The sequence below is a fragment of the Leucopleurus acutus genome (assembly GCF_964270905.1).
Source record: "Leucopleurus acutus genome assembly, chromosome: 13".
NCBI classification, from domain to species: Eukaryota; Metazoa; Chordata; class Mammalia; order Artiodactyla; family Delphinidae; genus Leucopleurus; species Leucopleurus acutus.
Window position 1 is genome coordinate 67,388,790 of NC_139155.1, and position 22,589 is coordinate 67,411,378.

A 22,589-nucleotide genomic window follows, 5' to 3' on the forward strand; every position below is an offset into this window, starting at 1 on the left:
GTGTCCCTCAAATTCGTGTGTTGAGGTCACAACCCCCAGCACCACAGAATGTGACTGTCTTTGGAGATAGAGCCTTGAAAGAGGTAATCGAGGTCAAATGAGGCTATTGGGTGGGCCCCACTCCAACATGACTGGTGTCATTATAAGGAGAGGAGATCAGGACAGACATACACAGAGGGGTGACCATGGGAAGAGACCATGAAAAGGCAGCTGTCTACAAGCCAAGGAGAGAGGCCTTAGGATGAAACCAACCCCGCCGGCACCTTGATCTCAGACTTCTAGCTCCAGGACTGTGAGAAAATACCTTTCTGTCATTTAAGCCCCCCAGTCTGTGGCATCTGGTTATGGCAGCCCAAGCAAACTAATATATAAGTTTAAAGCCTCGTGCTCAGAGCGAGGTCTTTCAGATGTGACAGCCCTAGTTTGAATGCCCCCCTCCTCTTAAAGGTTTCTACAAAGGGCAACTGAAGGAGGGGCAACCTCAACGTCTCTGGGTCTTGGAGGCCTCTTTAAACCGAGGAGATCTTATGGCTTCTGGACCGAGGGGTGAAAGCACCGGGCTGTCCCACGACTGTGGAGGCCGGTCAGCAAGGAGCCCCTGAGAGAGGCACGAAGCTCTCCAGCCAGACCTGGCTCTCCTGCCTGGAGCCCGGCCCTGAGCTTCTCCGAGCTTCCGTTTCCTCGTTAAAGAGAGCTGAGGCATCCCTGCCGGCCGCTCTCCCTCCCAGGGCTGTAGCAAGATGAGATCAGGGATGTGAAATGAAGCAGGATCCCGGACTGGCCGGGGCCCCAGGAAGCCGCCTCTTGGAGGTGGGCACCGAGATGAGAAATCGAGCGGAAGTGACGTTCTTGGGAGGAGAATCCGGAACTGGGGTGGCGGATTCCACCGTCAGGGGTGGCAGAATCCGCCCTCAGGGGTGGCAACGGTGTGATGAGGACCATGCTGGGCACCAGGGAGTGGGTGGGGGTGAGGAGAAGCCTCCTGGCGGTGGGGTGCCTCTAGTTTTGCCCACTGCTAGATCCTCAACACCTGGCAAAGCGCGCGGCCAAGTGAAAGTTTGTTGACTGCATAAATGAGCGATGTGGGTGTGTCTGCAGAGGGGAGGGCTGGTGGGAACGGCCTTGGTGGTGATGATGGGTGCCGGGGTGGTGATGGGTGGGAGCGTGCCTGGCCCTCCTCCTTCTGGCCACCTTGGCTTTCCTAGTCCAGGCTCCACAGGGCCTGAGCAGCTCAGGCCTCCCTGGCAGCCCCCAGGGGCCCCACCCTGGCTCCTCAGCCTTTGACATCCTCCTCCCCACCGAGCTCCTCAGGGTGCAGGCCAAGGACCCTCGTCCAGGTCTGCTGGATGTGCTGGGGCTGCCAGGCATGGCATGCAGGCTGGGGCCAGCCCCTCCACCCCCTCATCTGCCCTCTCCTAGGCCTCAGTTTATCCTGTGCTGAAGCAGCAGGTTGGCTCGGGAGGCGCTGTCTCTGGCCCCTTCATTCATCTGTGAGAAGCAGAGGACTGACTCAAGATCACTATCTTTCAGAGAAAGTGAAACCTGGTCCCCAACGGTCGCCGCAGCAACTCCCCATCTCCTCCAGCCCCCCACCCCACCTCCCGACAGCTAGTACTTAGAATCAGACTTTCATCTTTCCTTTTGCCTTCAAAGGGCGTTTGCCTTGTATGTCCATGACTGCAGCAGCCCTGTGAGGTGGCTGGGAAATACTTTTCGAATCCTCATTTTACGATGGGTGGGTGGGGCTCTGAGGCCCAGAGAGGTTAAGCGACTTGCCTTGGATCACACAGCATGTCAGTGGGCTTGAACCCTAATCTCCTGTTTCTCTTGCCTCAAGTGCCTAGTTCTCCCTAGAGGGCCCTGTCTATAGAAAAAGAGCCTGGCTGTGGGCAATGGGCCTGGGATGGGGAAGGCTGGTTATGTGAGGGGTGCCTGGTGGGGGAAAGGAGATGGCTGAGAGCCCCACTGGAGGATGCAGGTCCTGGGGCCAGAACCACAATCTCGGGGCTGCCAGCCTGGGTCTGGCTCTGTGCCCAGAGCCCGGTGGTTTCCGCTCACAGATGTCCCAACAGCCCTGGCAGGAGGGCGGGAAGGGCACTCAAGAAGGAAGATGTCTCGCTCCCTTCAGCCCCAAACCACAGAGGCCTGTGAGGCCGATGGCTCCTGGGCTGGGACTGGGCTGTGCGCCCTCCAGGAGCCCAGCTGGTGGACTCTCCCCTCCACCCCGGGCACAGCCCCCTGCAGCGAGCATGGACCCCCTTGCTCCCTGCTCACCCCAGGAAGGCTGAGGCTGCGGTTTGCATCATCCTTGGGCGTGGGGCTGACCTCGAAGAATGAATTCGAAGAAAACAGGAGGAGGAGCAGGCATGCCACCGCACCCAGCGCCCATTGGCCGCCTGGGGAAACTTTGCTTTTTGGGGTCATGTTCCCAGAAGGCCTGCCCTCCCCCCTCCCCCTCCCCACCCACCTCACGAGGTGTTGGCCAATCCTCCCGGCGGGCATAAAGTGGCTGCCAGCCCGCAGGGCTCCAAGCCTGGAGGTGTCACCCCCGGCAGGCGCAGGCCAGAGCTCGGTCACCCAGCATGCGGGCACAGTGTATGCGGAGGACACCGCTCAGTAAGTACTTCCTTCCTCCCCACCAGCACCTGCTTGCTGTGCTCATGGGTGCCAGCGGGGAGCAGGGGCACCCTCTGTCCTCCAGGAATAGGGGAGGCCAGGCGCCGGGCAGAGGATGCTGAGAAGGGGAGAGAGCCAGGGGGTCAGGCAAAGAGAGGGATCCACTGAGAACAGAGCATCTTCACAGGGTAGAGAAGGATATTACCAGAGGGCTTCCACGGGGAGGGTGATGTAGAGTCAACTCTGGGAGCAAGGGAGTGAAGGAAGGGGATCACTGCGGGAGAAGCCAGGGAAGCAGGTGGGAGGTGGGAGATGTGCTGGGGCAGAGGAGGAAGCCGCAGAAGCTGAGCAGCATCATGGTGTGATGTCTGGAAGGGCTGTGGAGCCTCCTTCTTGCCCCGATTTGGAGGCTCTGGGATGAATGGACACTGTCAGCCGGGCCTGGGGGCCCTGGAGCCCACACAATCACACAGCGCACATAGCCACACCCACAGGATGACATGCACACAGAGTCACGTGACGTCATCTGGAACCCTCAATCTCACCAATCTGGGAACCCCCACATGCAGCCCGGGGCCCCTGCCCTGGATGGGACACAACGGCTGTGTGTGGCCAGCTGTTTCCTCGAGCCTCGCACAGATCTAGACGCACACCCATGCAGGCACCCTAGTCCCACGTGCGCTGTGCCCACACCAGCCCCCCTGCCCAAGCCCAGCAGCAGGTACCTGGGAGGCGGCGAGGGGTGCCTGGTAGTCATTGTGCCTAGGCGCCTGGCCCCTTGGCCTCCCCAGCAGCATCTTCCCCAAGGGGCCACAGTTCTTAGGAAGGGAAGGTGGTGTCACTGCCTTCCGGGCCATTGCGCCACAGGCCCTTCCGACCACGTGGCTGCCAGGGCCTTGTGGGTGGGTGGGGGGAGGCAGGGGAGTGGTAATTATACCCACCCCCCAGAATGTTCTGGCTCACAGCATCTCTGGTGGGCCTGATAAAAGTGGCCACTTACGGAGAGAGGAGGGAGGCCTGAGAGATGGGGTCACGGGCTGGCCTTGGGTGACCTGAGCAAGCCCTTCTCCTTTGGAGCCTTGGTTTTCCTGTCAGTCAAATGGGGGCATGGACGAGATGGTCTCACGTATCCTTTCCAGATGGAAACGTTGGGTGGAAAGGCAGCCTCTCCTCGTTCTGCAGACATGGATCAAGGTGTCTAGCTGCTCCTGGGCTGCAAAATCCTCCAGAGTGCACCTGCGTTGGGGGGGTGGGATCTGTTACAGCAGGTTCAGGGCCTGCAGCAGTGGTCACCCCTTAGCCCAGAGGACTTGCAGGGAGCAGCCCCACCTGGGCCACCTCAGGTCAGCTCCTGAGTTTGGCAGGCTTGACTCTAGCCAGGCCCCACCACCTCTTCTCAAAGTCTTACTTGGTGAATTGCAACCACTGTTTTGGGTGTTGGGCAGTGACTCGCTGGGAAGGTGGTGGAGGCCCCAGCAGGTAGCCCCGTGCATGCACCGTGCCCAGCCCCGCCCCCAATGGCAAAAAGCTGGGGATGATGGGCTGTGCCCTCTGAGGCCCGCTTGAGTGACCTCCTCTCTGAAAGGCACCCACCTGTGGCTTCCTCACTAAGGCAGGTGACATGTCCCCTCTCTGCCCCAGGTGTGATCCTCGGACTCCTGTTCCTGAGCATGACGGCCACAAGCAAGTGCTTGGGCAAGTACCATGAACTCCTCCTGCAGCTCCGGCGTCAGGCAGACCTTATGCAGGACACCAGCACGCTCCTGGACCCCTATGTGAGTGACCGGCCCCTGGGGGCATCTGAGTCTCAGAGAACTGTGGGGTTAGGGCAGCAGTGAGTCCCAGAGAGGACAGGCCCAAACCCTACTCAATCTGAGGCTGGGGGGAAAACGAGTCTCCGTGTTATTCCTGGGCCACGGCGAACATCCCAGGCCTAACCCTGAGATGCCAAGTAGGCAGTGCAGCTCCCCCAGCTTAGTGGGCCTGGAGTGTGAACCCCAACTCCATTGCCTCATTCGTCCATTTGCCCCATGTGCTCATTGCACACCTGCCACGGGCCTTGTTCTAGGCACCGGGATGTAGCAGTGAACAGTCCCACCCTCCTGAGCTCATGTCACCTCCCGTCACCTCCCCAATGACACACCTCATGCCACAATCACCACCTGTGTGGTCACCCCTCCAGCTCCCTGGCATACCTCTAACCTCACCTGCAGTGATCCAGGAGTCCTCGCTCCTCTTCGGCCTCAGTTTCTGGATCTGTACAATGGGAGGATTGGAAAGGGGGGTACATGAGGTCCAGCGGTTCAAGGCTGAGCAGAGCAGGTTCGTGTGTGTGTGTGTGTGTGTGTGTGTGTGTGTGTGTGTGGTGGGGGCTCCAGCTCTCACCCCTGCATTGTCCTTTCCCCACAGATCCGCATCCAAGGCCTGGACACGCCAGGACTGAAGGAGCACTGCAGGGAGCGCCCCGGGGCTTTCCCCAGCGAGGACGCCCTGCGGGGGCTCAGCAGACAGGGCTTCCTGCAGACCCTCAATGCCACGCTGGGCCTCGTCCTGCACAGACTGACTGCTTTGTATCAGGACCTCCCTGAAGCCCAGCAGTTGGTGGGACTGAACATCCGCGGGTTCAGGAGTAACATCCATTGCATGTCCCAGCTGCTACGCAGCTCCTCAGAGGCAGAGACACCTGAGCCCACTCAGCCAGGCCCCGGGCCCACGCCGCCGCCCACACCGCCTTCAGACGCCTTCCAGCACAAGTTGAAGAGCTGCAGGTTCCTGCACGGCTATCACCGCTTCATGCACTCTGTGGGGCAGGTCCTCCAGGAGTGGGGGGAGAGCCGGAGCCGGAGACACAGCCCCTGCCGGGCCCCTGGAGACACAGCCCTCACCAGGCCCTGCAGAGGGGGGGCCCGCAGGACGTGGCCCTTCCGGAGGGACAGGAGACTCATGCCGAGGGGACAGCTTCCCCGGTAGCCTTAGGGTGAAAGGTCAGCAGGTACTCTGCAGGATGGCGCAGCCCCAGGGCCTGCCATCCTGCTCCCCTCTGTTCCCCGCCTCTCAGAAGTGCACTTTAAGGGGTGGGAGCCGTGCAGCCCCTCTACCTCCTCTGGGCTGGGCTAGGGACATAGGGTCAGGCTGTTGAGCCCCCCAGCCCTGAGTTCCTCAGTCTGGTGGGGTGGCCAGGTCAGGTCCACACGGGGCCAACTTTCCATTGATTCAGGGGTCTGATGACACAGGATGACTCATGGCCAGACTGGCTGCCACCCCCTGCTCTGCTGCCCGGAGGCCTGCCGGACTGTCCCTCTCATGACTTGCAGGGCCGGTGCCCCCATACTTCCTCCTTTCCCTAGTGGCCTGGTTCCAAGGCGGGGAGGTCAGGGCCTGAGCTGGCCTCCTATGCCTCATCACGTCTCGGGCCAGACACCTGGATGTCTGGATGACCTCACTTTAGGCAGCTGTGATGGGGCAGAGTGTACTAGAAAGAGCACTGATTTGGGGGGGTCCAAGGTTGGTCCCTAACTTGCTGTGTGGCCTCAGCAAGGCCACTTTACCTCTCTGTACCTCAGTTTTCTCTTTGTGATTCGAAGGGCTTGGGGGCCATGTAAAGCCCTCTCTGCCTGTCAGTTGCTGGGACTCTGTGACATAGGGTGGATATCAAATTCTCTCCATACATGGGGATACGCAGTACAGATGGCCACTGGGCACAGACTGAGTTCTCTGGAAGAGACCTCCTAGCTAGCACCTGGAAGCGCCTGGTCTTGGGTCCTGGGTGCTGGCTGCTCCCCCTGGTGGTACATCGTGGTATTTTCTTATGCTGAAACCATTGCCCTCCTGGAGGGGGTCCCAGAAGCTGCTGGGCCAATTCCTTGGAGGGACATGACTAATTTATAGATTTTTTAAATCAGTTTTTATCTGTTTCCTATTTATAAGGCTTATTTATAATGTGTATTTAATGTTAATATTGTGCAAACATATATTTAAAACTTGCCTGGTTTCTAAAGCCCCTGTGTCTCTCTGCTGCCTTGTGGGACAGGATTTGGGGGAGCCTCTTGGCGGGGGGTCCCTATGTGGTAAGGCCACAAGCATCCACCACCTGGGGCCTGGGCTGGGGGGTCCTTGCTCTATCCAGGAAGGGAAGTCGCACACCCCAGTCAGCTGGGGGCTCTGACTGTGGGGCATCTCAAACACAGACAAGGTGTTTGTTGTTTCTGAATGGGTCTCTCTTGAGAAGTTGGGGACCAGGGGTGTTTGGGTTTGGGAGCCAGAGGGGAGGGAGGAAGGATGGAGTGTATGGGTTGCTCTGGGCCCTTGTGGGTGTCTGGCTGGGGGTATGTGTGCTGATGTGTGTTGTGTGAAACAGACAAGATAATAATAGATCCTGCCTCACATGTGGCCTGTAACCTGGTAGGTGCTTGAAACTGCTTCCTGAAGGGCCCCAGGGTGGATAGGGATTCCACCTGGCTTTCTCCGGATGCTCAGGGCCCCGCCTCGGAAGGGTCATCTATAGGCTGATGACATGCTGAAGCAGCGGCTACAAAGGAAGGGCTCACAGAAGCCGATGAACGTGACCTGGATCAGTCCCATTTCTGGTGGGAACAGGACTTAACATGGGGTGGAAGAGAGCCCTGTGTGGGACTCCCCGCAATAGATATAACCCACTTTGCAGATGAGAAGACCGAGGCTCAGAGAGTTTGAGTCCTCAGAGCAAATTTACTGGGGGCGGGCACATTTTAAATTCAGGCCCGTTAGATGCCAGGGCAGGAGCATCCTCCTGTCACCTTTCAGCCTCTGTAACTCTGCTGACAATTTCACGAGTCCCCGGGGGCACGGAGCTCCCAAGTGTGGGGGCAGACAGACAACAGACAAGCAAAAGAACCAACAGGAGCATCTGAGGTTGCAGTGTGAGCTTGAGCTTGGCAAAAACAAAGCGGTGATGTAATAGAGAGTGAGAGTCAGGTGACGTGGGTTGTCAGTGTGGTGCCTGGAAGAGGTGATGTCTACTCTGAGGACTGAATGACGCACAGGAGAAGGGGTGGAGCCTGTAGGTGGCAGGAAGAGCTAGGGCAAAGGCTCCGAGCATTCAAGGATGAGGATATAGTGAGTGAGAGCATTGCTGATTTATCAAAAAGGCCCAGAGAGGGGAAGCATCTTGCTCAATGTCACGGAGCGAGTTAGTGCAGTGCTGGGGCTAGAACTCCAGGTCTCTTACTCCCAACCAACAAGCGCCCAATATATTCCAGGCTGTTTACCAAGCACTTAGTAAGGGTCTCTACTGCCCCCCAATGGGCTCTCTCTTGCTCTCGGGCTCCTGCCACACCAGCCACTTTGGGGATCCCAATATGCCCAGGGTACCCTCCCACCACAAGGTCTCTGCCTGTGCTCTTATCTCTGTCTGCAATGCTGTGCTCTGGTTTTTGGTTAGTGCATCCTCGGCTATTCTTACCCCCATCCGTGTTCTGGGTCTAACAACTTGGTTATTTTTTTCCTCAAAACTGTCGCGTGGGGGGCCTCTCTTGGTTTGCTTTGCCGTCTGCCTCCCCCGCTAGCCTGGAGTCTCCAAGGATGGAGACCAACCACATCTGCCTTGCTCTGCTCTCAGCACAGTACCTGGCACCCAGCAGGAGCTCAGTGAGGAGCAGGGCAGGGAGCCTGGCCTAGACAGGCGCTACCCACGTGTGGCCAAGGGCAGGGGCTGGCCTCTGCTCTTTTCTGCTGCACCCCCAGCATGGGGGTGGGGGACTTTCCTCGGGCTGGGCTGCTGGGAATCTCTGGGTGGGAGGTGGCAGACACCGAAAGCCAGGCACCCTCAGGTTCCTGGAGCAGAAGGGGAGTTGGCACTAAGGCAGCATGTGGTTGCCCACGGAGAGGATAGAAGTTGGTCTGCGGAGGAAGAGCTGGGAAGCCCAGGGTAGTTGTTCTTCACCCCTGCCTGGGCCCCCTGCCAGCCTCTAGAGAGGTGGCTAAGCCCTGGGAGAGGTGTCTGGGGCTGCTTTGAACTGGAGCTGCACCCCCCCAGCAGGAAGCAGATCAGGGAGCCCCAGACTCCGGGGGGGGGTTCTTGGGGGTCCTATCAGTGAGGACTTGTCAATTCCACGCTGTCTTCTGATGAGACCACAGCTGCAGGTGCCATCTTCAGCCTGGGCCCAGATCCACAGACCCAGCTGCCAGAGCATCTGCTGGGTGCCCTGTGGGTGCCTCAAGGCTGAACTCAGCCCCAAGCCCACACCTTTCTGCTTCCTAATCGCCCCCACTGAAGTTCCAGAACCCCAGCGCACCTCCCTCAACCTCCCTTAGCCTCAACCTCTTCTCTCCCCATTGATCCTGTGATTTCTCCAACACCCTATCCCTGGCACGTGCCTCCTTCTCTTCCCACCGCCAGCCAGGTCCTGACTCCCTGGACACATCTCACTGTCACGTCTTCTGCTCACAAACCTTCAATGACTCCCTCCCATCCTGCTGCCCGAGGCATCGATTCCAAGCTCCTCAGCACAGCCGGCCAGGGCTGCTCTCAGGCCCACCCAACTTTGCCAGCTCATCTCTGCATTTGCTACGTGCTCAGCTGGCCCCCAACACATCCAGGCATCCTGACCTCCCAGTGCCTGCATTTCCCCCTCCCCCTCCTCCTGCCCTCCCAGGCCCCTCCTCCTTAACTCCCCATAGAGTGGCTGGCGGGGCTTCCCTGGGGCTTTGGGCAGGGCAGCTTGCAGGGGTCGTTTCTGGTGTCTGCACCTGGAGTCAGAACGAGCCCTCTTGGATCGTCACCCCTCCCCCACCTACTACAGCGACAACTGCTGTGAGATCAGGGTTCCCATGACCATCCGGCATGAGGGGTAGTGGGGGAGGGGTTCTAATAATGCTTTTGTGCCACAGTGTGAAGCTGATCCCCCACAAGGCATGCTTTTCCCGGAGTGGCGATGCCCTGTGAGCCTGCAAATAGCATATGCTCCCCCAAGTGGCTCATGTGAAGGGACAAAGCAGCTGCAGGCCATGGGCGAGCTGGTACAGGGTCAGGGAGATAAGGAGTCCTCGGGCAACCCTGCTGCTGGAATCGACCACAAGCTGGGTTTTCTTTTCTTTCTCAAGTTTTTCAGGGTGACAGTCACAGCCCCTCAGTCAACCCTGAACATGACACACACGGATGGAAAGTTTCCTGGGACGGGGGGGCCCTCCAGAGAAACTGCAGAAAAAAAGGCAAGGATGGGGTGCCAGCACTTATAGTCTGTCTAAAGAACAAACTCCCGGCTTGCAAACGGCAGATCTGTGTCTCTGGCCTCCATAGCCTCAGCGCCTTCGCTGCCCGCCAGTTCTGATGTGATTTGAACGCTCTCTCTCTCTCAAGGGACAGGAAAGTACTTGGGAGTTCAGCAAAATGACTTCAAACCCCAGCCCCGTGGCCCGTGTAACCTCCGGGCTGAGCCTCGGCTTCCCTGTCTGCACAACAGACTCAGTTAATTGGACACCTCCCAGGCCAGAGCAGAGATTTTCTGGGAAACAATGCAACACAGGGTCTGTTGGCGCTGCCGTCATAAGCTGTCACAGAACAGGTGCCCGAGCCACGTCCTCTTTATTTTCTCTCCCTCATTTTCCCTTTTCCTTGTTGGTTTCTTTCTTCACAGCTCTTCTGTCTTTGTTCCTGTCCCCCCTTCTCACCGCCACCACCCACGCCAGGCCTGGGACCCGGAGTGCCCACAGAACCCCTTTTCCATGCTGAGGAAAGGGTCACAGTCCACGGTCAGAGTGGGGAGGCCCTGGGCTCAGCCAACCCCGCTCCCTGCTTCCTGGGGCGTCCCCGAGGGCTGGGCTCCACTGACTCGGGGAGGGGCGAAGGTCTCTGAGGGAGGGGGTTGGGCAGGTGGGGCCCCAGAGCCCGTGAAGGAGGGCGGACCAGATGGGCCAGGTGGCTCCCGGGTTCTGAGGTGGGTGCCAGGGCAAGGAGTGGTGGCTTGAGGGGCACTGTGTCCGGGGGGTTGGCTGCAGCCCTGTGACTCTTCCAGGGATGGGGACAAGGGGACATGGCCCTGGTGCACACGGCCTGTGGCAGGTCTGAGTCAAAACACCTAAGGCCGACCCCGGCCGGTCATGTGGAGGGCTGCCCAGTCATCGCCTTATGCCGGCCTGGATCACCCTGGCGGGCTGGGCGCGGCCAAGTCAGCCGTGAGTCAGGCCCTGGCGGCCTCACCACGCAGCACAGGGCAGGGGCCGCCGGGCCCAAGGACGACCCCTCCCCACCCCTGGCCCTGCTTCTCCCCTCAACCAGCCTGAAGACCCTGCCCCACCTGTGTCAGGTGCAGTCTGGCCAGGGACCTGGGCTTCCCAGTCCCTGTTGCCCCCAACCCTTCAGCCAGGGGGTGGGGTGGAAGTGGGGGGAGCCTCGGGGCTACCCGGCCCTGGACGGGAAGTCAAGTCGGGGGCGGGGTGAGGAGCTGTCTCCAGAGAAGATTCAGCAGGAGAGAGAAGCAGAGGAGCCTGGCCCAACGTCGATGGTGCCCCACTGAAGACCCAGCAAGCACCCCGCCAGACGCTGGAGGGTCCGGTGAGGCACAGACCACGGTAGGCTTCCCCGAATTTATCCTCAGCACAGGCAAACATCACCTTTTCCCTCATGTGTCGGGGGCACCTGATGGCCCACCCGGCTCTCCAGGCCTCAGTCTCCCCGACCGCGTAATGGGCATGGTAAGATGTGCCCTGCACATCTCTCTGAGCCTGTGGAGGTAGAGTTCAGACCAGATGTGAAAGTGTCATGTGGACACCTGAGGGGTTAAAGATCATGGCAGGTTTAGAGGGCAGAGGAGAGAGTACTGGATGGGGAGGCCGGAGTCCTGGCTTTGTCATCCCAAAGGGGTCACCCCTGGGGGTCTTGATTCCTGGATTCCCAAGGGGCCCTCAAGTTCCCTTTTCCCCAGAGCAGTGGAGGGTTCTGAGTTCGTGGCAGCCTAGCTTTCCCTGGGATGGAGACCTGGCAGGTAGAGGGTCCCTGTCCCCCCAGAAGGGGCTGTGGTGGGTCACAGGGTGGCCCCTGCCTGCCTCTGCTTTCGGGAAAACAGAGTGAGTCTTTGCTAAAGTGAAGTCTCTCAAGGGAGGCTCTGGGGTGTGTGGTCGGTCAAGGTCATGACCCCTACGCTTTTGACCTTGACCTAGAGAGGACTCGACCTCTCTGTGCTTTGCTTACTCTGTAAGATGGGCTTAACTGTGGGGGCACCAGCTCATGGGACCATGCAGGGAGAAAGGAGAAATGTAAGTAAAGTCTTCACAGAGTTTGGCACCGGGGGGCAGAGGGGCGGGCGGCACCTTGGCATAAATAACCTGAGAAGGGGTTGGACCCCAATCTTGCCATCAGCAGTTCCCCAGGACTGGGGAGAGGTTCCCGGGAGGGCAGGGACATTGTCCCCAGAACCTGTCCTGGGTGGGGATTAGGTGGTCCTGGGGCTTGAGGGGGGTGGGAAGGGACAGAAGTCCCCCTCCTCCCCCTCCTCTCCCTCCTACCCCCCCCACCCCCGCCCCTCCTCCCAGAGCTCCCACTGGATGGAGGCACGCAGCCCCCACCCCAGGCCCGCTGCATGAGGTCTCTGGCTCCCCCTTGTGGCCAGTCCTCAATGCACACCCCCCCACCCCCACCCCCACCCCGCCGCCAGGTGCTCAGCAGGTCAGAGGCCCCTCCAGGACCCCTCAGCTGACCTCCTTCCCTGCCCTGGCTGACGGCCTACCCTCCATTCCGAGCCCCAGGCATCTACCCCAACTTCCTCAATCCCCAAATCCTGTCCTGCCCAGCCCTAGGGGAGGCACTGACCCAGTCAGGTGGACCCAGGGCTGGAGGTGCCCCTGCCACGGTGCCTGCTGCCCACTGGTCAGTGGGGGGCGCTGCAGCCCGCGGCTTGGGGCTAAGCTCAGTGGCTGAGTGCTGGCGAGCGCTGAGCCGCGAGCCCCGGACCTGGCCCTCACCCCCGCTGCGTCCAGCGCTCCAGGGTGCCTGGGAGGCTTTCTCTATCCTCTACAACCCCATCCCGTAGTTTATACCTCAAAGAGCCTTTCTGGATCCTTGGAGACGGATGGCCTTCTCTAGGCTGGTTTTACAGACGGGAAAACCGAGACTCCTAAAAGGTTCTTTCTGGAATCCCCACTGCTAATCAGGACTAAAACCTGGGATTCCTGACTCCTTGTCTGGGAACCTGAGGGAGGCACGCAGCCCACATGTTGTTGGGGATGTGCCACTAATCTGTGGCCTTGGAAAAGTCACTTCCCCTCTCTGGGCCCCACCTGTGAAGTTTTAACAGCTAAGATAATAATACTATCAGTCACTCAGGCATGTCTTCTGTGCTGCAGGGTTTCCCAGAGGGTGATGCTAACCTCTCAGGTTGACAACATTGTGTCGCATTTTATACTCTTGGAACTGGGGTCTGAGCAATGAGGTCACATGTCTGAGGCCGTGAGTGGCAGAGCTAGGACTGCCCTTGAGGCCTGGCTGATTGAACAGACCACCAGCCCCACCCCCCTGACACCCCCCTCATTATTTCTGACCTTTTCCCTTTGCAAGTGGGGACATGGAGGTGGCAGAGGCCAGGGTGGTCTTTAAGTTTCCCAGGCTAACACCACTTTAGGAGGTAGGTGGGCTCTTGGAGGGGAGCCTAAGTGTCAGGAACTACAGGCCACTGTCCTCCCTCTATGTGAGGGTCTCCTGCTGCCAGCCTGCTGACCAGAGTGGACTCTGGGGAGACCACAGCCACTGAGGGGCTTGCGGGACTCCAGCTCTCTAGACAGTCCACTGTGATCCTGGGGCGGGCGTGGTCCCACCCAGAAAGGGAGGAAGCGGAAATGGGGTCCAGGGGTGGGGCAGGGGTGGAGGAGGCCAGGCTGGGCAGGAGATCAGAGCGGGATTGTGTCATGGAGTCCTGCAGCTGATAAGCAGCTGAGCGGCCGGCCCAGGCAAAAGGAGGGGATCCTGGGGTTGACTCATCCTGGGGACCCCCCTGGCCCCCTGCTGCCAGTGAGCCCTGGACCACACTTGGCCTCCTGGCTCCAGTTTGAGGGAGGCTGTGGGGTCGTGGGCTGGACAGCTCGCTCCATCGCATCCTGTGTGACCTTAGGCAAATCGTTCAACTTTCTGAGCCTCAGTTTCCATGTCTGTAAAACCAGGATTAAAGTGTCTCCCGTGGGGATGGGTGTTAGGACCGGAGATAACAGGGGACTCCCGTGAGTGCTTTGCTTGCTTTGGGGGATGCAGGCAGGAGAGAAGCTCATAAGGCCTTTGGGGTCAGCGATGGGCCAGCTACGTGCCACAGAAAGCATGGGAAGCAGGGCTGGAGTGGCTCAAGGGTGCAGGGTAGTGGGGACGGGTGTCATACCCAGGTTACCTGGAGGACAGAGGGGGCAGCCTGGCCCTCTCCTCTCGGCTCCCCCCAGCTCCTCCCCTACCTGGTCCTGTCCCTCCCTGACTTCAGGGAGCTCATCTTTTCTTCTCTTCCCAGGAGGAGGATGGTCCAACCTCAGCCGGGCCTCAACCCCTCTATCCTCCCTGCCCATTGGGACTGGGCTACTCTACTCTTTCCATCTTATCATCAGGCCTGAGGCTCACATCACCTCCCACCCACCATCCTCAGAACGGTTTCCTCAGTCCATGCTGGCGCTGAAGGACGGTTTGGGGAGAGGGCCTGGCTGCTTCCCTGACATCAGCTCTGGGGTCGGGTCAGGGTGGCCCCAGTGAGCTTGTCTGGGGGAGGGGACGCCAGTCCCCACCTCAGGGCCAGCCGGTTTCAGGCTGAGTGGGTCCGCAGGGCTGCTTCCTGTTCTGTTTATTGCCTCTGAGTTCAGGAAATCACTGAGTGAAACATCCTCCCCCCTCCCCCCACCAACCCCGAGATTATTTAATAGGAGCCGGGCTGTGGTCTCTCTCTTTTGGAAAATCCAGTGGGAGAAGGAAGCTGTCAGCTCAGCTCTGACATCAGCTTAGTCCCTGAGCCAAGAGTCAGGGTGGCCAGGGCAGGGGGGCGGCGCTGGGGCGGGGTGGGGAGGAAACCAGCTGCTGGTGGCCCCCGTGACGTGAGGCTGCCACAGAGTTCCCAGGGGCGGGGGCTGGAGGGTGAGGAGCAGGGATTGTTGGAGACACACTCGGGGGCGCGCGTGCGTGCACAAACACACACACACACACACACACACACACACACACACACACACACACACACAGGGTCACGCCTCCCCACACGTGTCCAGAGACCCCTGGCACGCACAGACTCACATCCACTGGTACAGGATCCAGGCACACGGTCACACACACACTCACACAATCACACAGGGGGCTCACAAAGTCAGCCAGAGGTGTGTCCACCCCGACTCCCTCCCAGCCACACACACACACGCACACATACACGCACACACAGCCAGACACAGCCCAACACAGACACACAGCCACACAAACGGCCTCACCACGCACGCACACACATGCAAATGCCCACTCGGCCGGGAGAGACAGACCCAAGGGGAGCCCGGCGGGCACTCCCAGAAATGGGCTGGGCCTCTGGGCCACGGGCTACCCTGGAGCGGGGACTGCAGCCGCGTCCCCCTCCCGCTGCCCGAGTGAGGATGAAGAGCTCGGTGGCAGAGTGAGGAAGGCCTGTGACTATTCCGGGCCCCACCCGGGCAGGGCCGGGCGGGGTGGGGAGCCCGGGGATCTGAGGCTGCGGAAGGGAGTGGATGGTGAGAGGCCAGGCCGTGGGAGGGCCTTTGTCCTGGCATCGGGTGATGCCAGGCCTCCACCCCCGACCGTGAGCACCTGCCCAGCCCCACCCTGCCCACAGCACCTCCTGCCACTCCTGGGCTGCAAGGGATGGCAGCCGAGGAGCAGTCAGGAGCCCCACGCTGCCAGCTGCCGAGTGACCTCGGGCAAGTCACTCCTCAGCCCCTCAGGGCCTGGTTTTCATCACTGATACCAGTGGCTTACAAACGTTTCTGACTGAGACCCACAGTTAGAAACACATTGCACCTTGCAACCAGAAGGTGATGCACACGCTGACACATCCAGACGACGGAAACAAAATTCCACCGAGCGGCGCTTGCCCTCGCTCTGGGCAATGCTGGGTGATTTTGCGATTCTATTTTCTTTTAAAAGTGCTGGCGGCAACCCTCTAAATTTAATCCATGATCCACTAAGAGGCAGAGACTTACAGTGTGAAAATATCGCTCTTTACCTCTGCCTGCGATGGTCTCAAGCTAGTTCAAGATTCAGAGAGAGCCTGGGGGAGGTCAAAGTGCTTGCAGAGGCTAAAATGCCAGATCCATTAAGGGCTGATGCATGAACCATCAGGGAGGAGAGACACCCATTCTAAAGATGGAGACGTTGAGGACAGAGCCTGCAGTGGAATCAGGCCCCATGCAACTTGGCATGGACCTCGGAGGCAGGCCTCTGACCCCACTGATGATCGGAGCCCTGTAGGCTGCTGCTTCCCTTGCAATTTCTATCAGAATTGAAGAAAAAATATGCAGTCACTCTGATTCACCTCCAGGGGTGTGATTCCTGACGCAGAACCAGTCAGGAAATGTCGGGGTGATGCTGGGGACAGTTGGCAGGAGGCCAGACTGGCTTCTGGCTCCTACTTGGCCCTGAGGGTGTGTAGCTGGTCCCTGCCAGAGATTTGATGGGGTGAGGGTGAGAAGGGCAGACTATAGGCCCAAAGCTGGACCTCAAGAGCCTCAAAGACAGCTGGAAGGGAAGTGTTGCTTATTCCCAAGGTGGGAAGAATTGCTTATTCCCCTGCAGAGGCTCTGAGAGGTTGCCTGTTCCCCCAGGACCCACGCCACACTCTGTCTACTGAGAGGACCCAGGAGCCCTCCTTGTCCTAACTCTCAGATCACGGGTGCAGCATGGACCCCTGGACCCAGGCTTAACCCAAGCCCCTGACTCAGGCTGGGGTTTGAGCCCCTCCTGTGGCCACCCTGACCTCTGGTTAGAATGGCTGCCACGTGGTAGGCACTGTGTGTTTCCCACTTAACATCTTCATGACAGCCCCATGAGCCCGGCGCTACCGCATCCCCACTCTCAGTGGGCTCAGAGAGAGGAAGCCAGTTGCCCCAGGTCACAGGTGTGGGCAGGAATCAAACCCATGTTTGCCTGGCTCTGAGACATACCCTTACTCATGGGTACTACCACACTAGCCCCAAAGGGACCAAAGGTGACTTGCAAAGCTGAGCCAGCGGTCACAGGAAAGTACATGAGAGCATATAGATGGTGGAGGTGGGCAGCCCTGCAGGTGTAGTTACATCCTCCTTTCTCAAGTGCTGAATAATGAGGTGTTTTTGCCTTTTTGGACAGGATACCCAACTGCCAGGGCTGTGCCAGGAATTCCTGAGCTTCTCCTGTCTCCTCTGGCTGTCCCTCACTAACTCTGGTCCTGGGCCACTCCCTCTGGCCCCCAACTTCCTCCCCTGGGCCCATCTGACTCCGCTGTGCTCATTTCCCAGGTGGGAGCGTCAAGGCAAGGAGCGGGGCCTGAGCTGATGTCTGAGAGCAGCTGCTGGTCGAGTTTTCAGAGAACTGAGATCTTAGATGGGGACAGGGAAGAGGGATGGGGAGGGAGGAGGGGGGCCGGCCTGGGCAATGGGGGTTGCCCAGAGCACTCAGTTTCTGGGTCACTAGCCTTGGGGAATTCCCCGATGCCCAGAGAGCTGCTTACCTGGTGAGTAACTGCTCCTGGCTGCCCACACAGGATGCCTGGCTGTGAGGGTACCTCCCTGCCACCCCCTGCCAATGGCCACTGCCATGTTACCCTCTCCCCTGAGTGCCCCGGGGCCCAGGAAAGAGACAGACAGGCAGGCAGGGGCTGTCCCCCACCTCCACAACTCCCCCCAGGGCTCTGCAGGGGGCGGCTGGTGATTCAAGCCCCTCTGAGCTGAACTATGTCTCCTTCCTTCTCAGATGGGTCTTGGGGGTGAATCAGCTCCTGGGGGCGGTGAGGCTGGGTCAGCCACTGTCTTCAGCTCAAGCCTGGGGTGCGGTTGGTCACGGGCCAGGACAGGACATAGGGAGAGAGAGCCCACCGCCGTGCCAGCCCCCCCAGCAACCCATCTGATCTTCCTGGGGCACCCCAGAAGCTGGAGGCTCGAGGGTGTTTTGTTTCCATTATCCATCAGGAGAGAATGAACAGGCCCCTCTCCTGCCCAGCTTTCCCCCTTTAGCCCTGGATTATGCCCAACTTTCCTCATCTGTAAAATGGGGACAAGAACCCCTACTCCTCCACGGTGAGGAGGATCAATGCTGACGAGCAGAGGGTTGGCTGGGCTCCCAGAACTGCGCTGATCCTGAGCCCTCACAGCAAACCCACAGCACAGGCGTCATTATTCCCATTTTATAGATGAGAAAACTGAGGCCAGGATGTGGTCACTTCCTCAAAGTCACCCAGCTCATGACTGGCAGACCCAAACCTCTAACCCGGCTCTGACTGAGGCTGAAGTCCATGCTTCCAACCAGCAGACTTTACTCCTCTCGCCATGAGAGACTTGGCACAGACAGCTTTTGGAAACTAAAATGCTTTTAGAAAATACTTAGCATCTGCTCTGATGTAACCCTGAGCCAGGTGCTGTCAAGCGTACAAATGAGGATCAGACCCCAACCAAGCCCTCAAAGAGGGAGGAATGAGACTTGTTCCCACTTGAAAGGAGAGTGGGCAGGACTGGGCAGACTCAGCTAACCTGGGCTGTGGGAGGAAGGGGAAGCTTCCCGGAAGAAGCGGCCTGAATGCAGCTCACCACCCCTTGCTCCCATCGCAGCATGAGGTGCTGCTGGCATTAGCTGTGGCCTTCAAGCCAGAGGCCAGGGCTCCAGGCCTCATTCTCTTGTTAACTCTCTGTGCTGCCCTGGGCAAGTGTCTTCACCTCTCTGAGCCTCAGCTTCCCCACCTGACATTCTAAGAGAGACTTGTGGATGGTGAGTGAGAATCAGAAGGAAAGGAGGGGCTGAATGGCCACATGCGCCAAAGTGAGTGGGAGAGAAAGAGCCCTCAGGGGCCCTGGGGAGGCCCCAGGCCGGCCCTGGACTCGCTTCCTGGAGATGAGCAGGTGGATGGTACAGCCGCCTGAAGGAGCACCCCCAGTCCCGGCCTGGCCGCCCCCCCAACAGACTGAGGGTGCCCTATGTGGGCCCCAGCTGTCCCCCTCACCCTGAGGCCGGTCAAATCCCCAGCAGGCCCAGTGTGCAGAAGCAGGACAGGCTGGGGATGAAGTCACAGCTGGAAGGGGCCGGGCTGGGGCTGCCACTCCAGGGTGGGGCCTGGGGTCACGACCCTGGGAGCAGGCAGCCAAGAAGGGAGGATGCCTTCCGTGAGGAAGCTGGGGAAAACACATACACACACATAGCAGCGTAGAGAGGGAAGGAAGAAAACAAACTCCAGGAGACCAAAGCTGGCCTGGAGCGCCGCCTGGGCAGCCGATTCCCGGGGACCGAGGCCACGTTGCAGGCGGCTCACGGGTCCGCAGCTCCGAGACCCTGCCCGGCCTGCCCCCGAGAGGCCCGGTGCAGGTGGTGGCTGGACATGGACAGGAGAGGGAGGCTGGGCCTGGGGTGCCGAGGGGCCCAGAACACTTGGGGAGCACAGACCAAGTCAGGTACCGTGAGAGGGGAAACTGAGGCAGGGGAGGGGGCCAGTCAGGGCGAGGGTGAAGTATCTTCTAGACTCCGCCCCACTTCCTGTTTCCTGTGGGGTGGGGCTGAGATTACATGGCGTTTGGGGGCGTTTTATAGGGCTGAGGAGGGGTCTGGGCAGCCAGAAGACAGTGCAAGGCCCGGCAAGTCCACTGGGAGTGATGCAGGGGAGGAACCGTGGCAGGAGGGCAGTGGGACGAGGAGGCGGCCTCCAGGAGAATCAGGGCACCCAGTGAGACACTTGGGCGGGGGAACAGGGGATCCATAGATGGGGCCTCTGTGGGGCCCTGGTCAAATGGATTTGGGGTCCACATCAGAAGAGTCAGGATGAGTCAGATGACAGGGGTCCGGGAGATGTGGGGGTGGGGTCTGGAGGCTGATCCAGAGTTCATGCTCCCCAAGTGCTCAGGCCCTCCTGCAGGAGAGATTGGGCCTGGGGGATTATGAGAGGGAGGTGAGCTGGGATGTCCTGAGGTGTGGGGCTGCCTGAGACAGGCTGGGGTGGCTGGACCTCCTAGGGGCATACACAGACCCCAGAGCAGGTGCATGAGAGGGGCGAGTGCCAGCTGGGGCCTTCCATGGCCCCCAAGGAAGACACAAGGTGTGGAGCGGCCGGGAGGAGGAAGGAAAGCCAGTGTGGGCTCTACCAGCCTCCTCCCTGCTGGGAAGCGCCCTCTGGGATGGGCAGTTTTATCGCCCCACAGCCGAGGCCAAGCTGGGAGAGCCGGGAGGAAGCAGCCTGGAGAGGGCAGGGCATGCGTTGGGGGGAGGGGGCACGGCGGCAGCAGGAGGGCTCGTCCTGGCACGGAGGAATGAACGAATGCTGGGCAGGTCCTCCAGGATGTGGCAAGAGGCGGGAGCTGGGGGCATGGAGGAGGGCTGAGGGGGTGGGCAGAGGGAATCAGGGGCCAGGGAAAGGCTGCAGGGCTCCCTGGCCTTGGAGAAGCAACTCTCCTGCCTCGTTCTCTGGTCGGGGTCAGGTGGGAGGGCTGCAGCGGGGGCGCCCTTGGCAACTTGTGGGACCACATAGCCCCAGATGTGTCTGACCAGCACTCCCCCACCTCCTTTGTTTTGTTTTGAATGCTTTTTGCCAGGGAGGAGTTGCTGTGCTCATTTTGCCCTAGTCCTCACCATTCCTTCCTGCCCCTCCTTACTCATTTATGAATCTACCTGGCCACGATAGACACCAGATTTTGTGACCCTGCCTAAGAGACTCCAGAAGCACCTTTTGGGGGCCATAATCATTCTCTGATGCTGAGCCCCAGGGCCCTCCAAGACATTTTCTGTTCTCCTCAGCCATCCCTCTGCGTCCTGAGGAGCAAACCTGGCTCCAACTGGCTCAGCCTCCTTAAGTCTCTGCTCCAAATGTCCTTTCAAAATGGAAATGCTGGACCACTCTCCCCTGAAGGGTGCAAAGAGTTTTAGGTAAACGCCAGAAACATCACATCTTCCCAGAATCTCCTCCCCAGGCTCTCCCCAAAGAAGGGAGTCACAGCAACCCCTCACCTCCCATCTTCCCAGCCCCCTCCTCAGCCCCACAGGTACCTGTGGTCATCAATGCAGGCTTGTTGATGGCAGTCAGGAGGCCTGACCTTGTGGGACCCTGGACAACCTGTCCCCGCGGGAGCCCCACTTTGCATAGTGGCAGCGGGCAGGTTGGAGGAGGCCACCTCTGCGGTGGCTTCCAGCGCCCACGTTCAGTTTCGCTTTTTTACCGTCTAAAGTCCACACCAGGGCCCCAGCCCCTCTTCCTGGAGCCTCCTTGTCAGCCAAGCCCCAGCCTGCCTCCTCCCCACTGACCCCCAAACCCCCTGACCAGAGGGCCACAGGTGGCAGCCTCCGTCTGCTTGCCTAGTTTCAAGCCACCTCCCCAAACCCAGGTGAGTCAGGGCTGTCTGGGGTACCCACTGCCCAGGGACGCCGATGACTCGGGGACCCTCCTCCCCCTCCCCATCTTCAAACAACTCCCAGGGCAAGCCACGCAGGAAAACCGCAGGGTGTTTTGTTGAAGAGTTCATTATAATTTTATCAATCAAATTCTTAGAAGAGGGAAAAAGTCTGCTCTCGCCACCCTCCCCCCTCACTGCCCCCCCTTCACTCTCACTTTCTTCCATTCATAATTTCCTATGATGCACCTCAAACAACTTCCTGGACGGGGATCCCTGCTAAATATAGCTGTTTCTCTCTCTGTCTTACAACACAGGCTCCAGTATATAAATCGGGCAAATTCCCCATTTGAGCATGAACCTCTGAAAACTGCAGGCATCTAAGGTCTCCTCCAAGGCCCTCTGGAGTCCAGCCCATAATGAAGGTCTTGGCGGCAGGTAAATCCACCCGCCCCGCGCCGGCTTCCGCGCCCCGCCACGGGCGCAGCGGCAACTTGGGGCACTTGGCGATCGTGAGCGGGACACCCACTCGCCGCAGACACACGGACACTTGGGGCGCCCGCGCAGCCCGCCGGGCCGCCGGAGGCGCTGGGTGGCGGCCGGGAGCGAGAGCAGGCACATGGTCCCGGCACCGCGCGCCCAGCCCGCCCTGGGGCCCGCAGGTTGGCGGGCAAGGGAGGGTGCGCCGCAGCCTTCCTCCTCCTCCTCCTCCTCCTCCTCCTCGCTCCGCCGGCTCTCCTGCTGCTCTTCCAGCTCAGCTTTCTCCGGGACTCACCCTCCCTCTTTCTTTTTCTTTCTTTCTTTCTGTCTTTCCGCTTTCTCTTTTCCAACCGCGTCCCGGGCTGCTCCCTGGGAGGGGCGCCGGCCTCTGAGCAGCTTGCAAACTCCGGCCCGGGACGGGAGCAGGTGCCGCCTCCATCTGCTAGTGTCTGGAAAGCTGTGGTCTGTGCTAGGTGAGCCTGGGGTGTGGGGGCCCCCCAGCCATCGGGGGCCTCAGCACTGCCGGGGGATGCTGGGAGGCACAGGGGACCCAGAAGTGAACTTGAGGCTGCCACTGTCCCAGGAGGCTCCTGCGCGCCACCCTTTCCCCCAGCCTCATCGGTTCTCCAGCCTCACAGGTCCACCGACCCCAAGCCCTTGATGCTTGGGTCACCTGGAAAGCAAGGGGGGTGGGGGGAAGCGGAAAGTAGGCGCCCTGGGCGGGGAGGGGCGATCCTGGACAGGCCCGGACAGCTCTCAGCTCTCCTGTCACCTTTCACTTTCCTTCCTCCCCCGCCCACCTGGCTGCGTGCGACATTTTCCCTTTTTTCTTTCCTGGTTGCACCATTCCTTTGCCCTCCCGAAGGCTCTGGGGGACTGAGGGACCCCAGGATTCTCCTTGTCCTAACCCACAACCTGGAGCAAGGACCAGTAGACAGGAGTGGGAGGGCATGGAGGCCAGGAGGAGTACAGAGTGGGATAGGAAG

At 59.8% G+C, this 22,589-nt stretch overlaps 1 protein-coding gene across 1 annotated transcript; it reads left to right on the forward strand.

Annotated features, from left to right (window-relative positions):
- Positions 1–2,582: 2,582 nt before the first annotated feature.
- On the forward strand, positions 2,583–5,586 carry OSM (oncostatin M; the record flags this gene model as incomplete). The annotated part of the gene is made up of 3 exons (XM_082852539.1): positions 2,583–2,616; positions 4,258–4,391; positions 5,026–5,586. The coding sequence occupies 3 exons, from the start codon at positions 2,583–2,585 to the stop codon at positions 5,584–5,586; spliced, it is 729 nt and encodes a 242-aa protein (XP_082708665.1).
- Between the last annotated feature and the right edge of the window lie 17,003 nt (positions 5,587–22,589).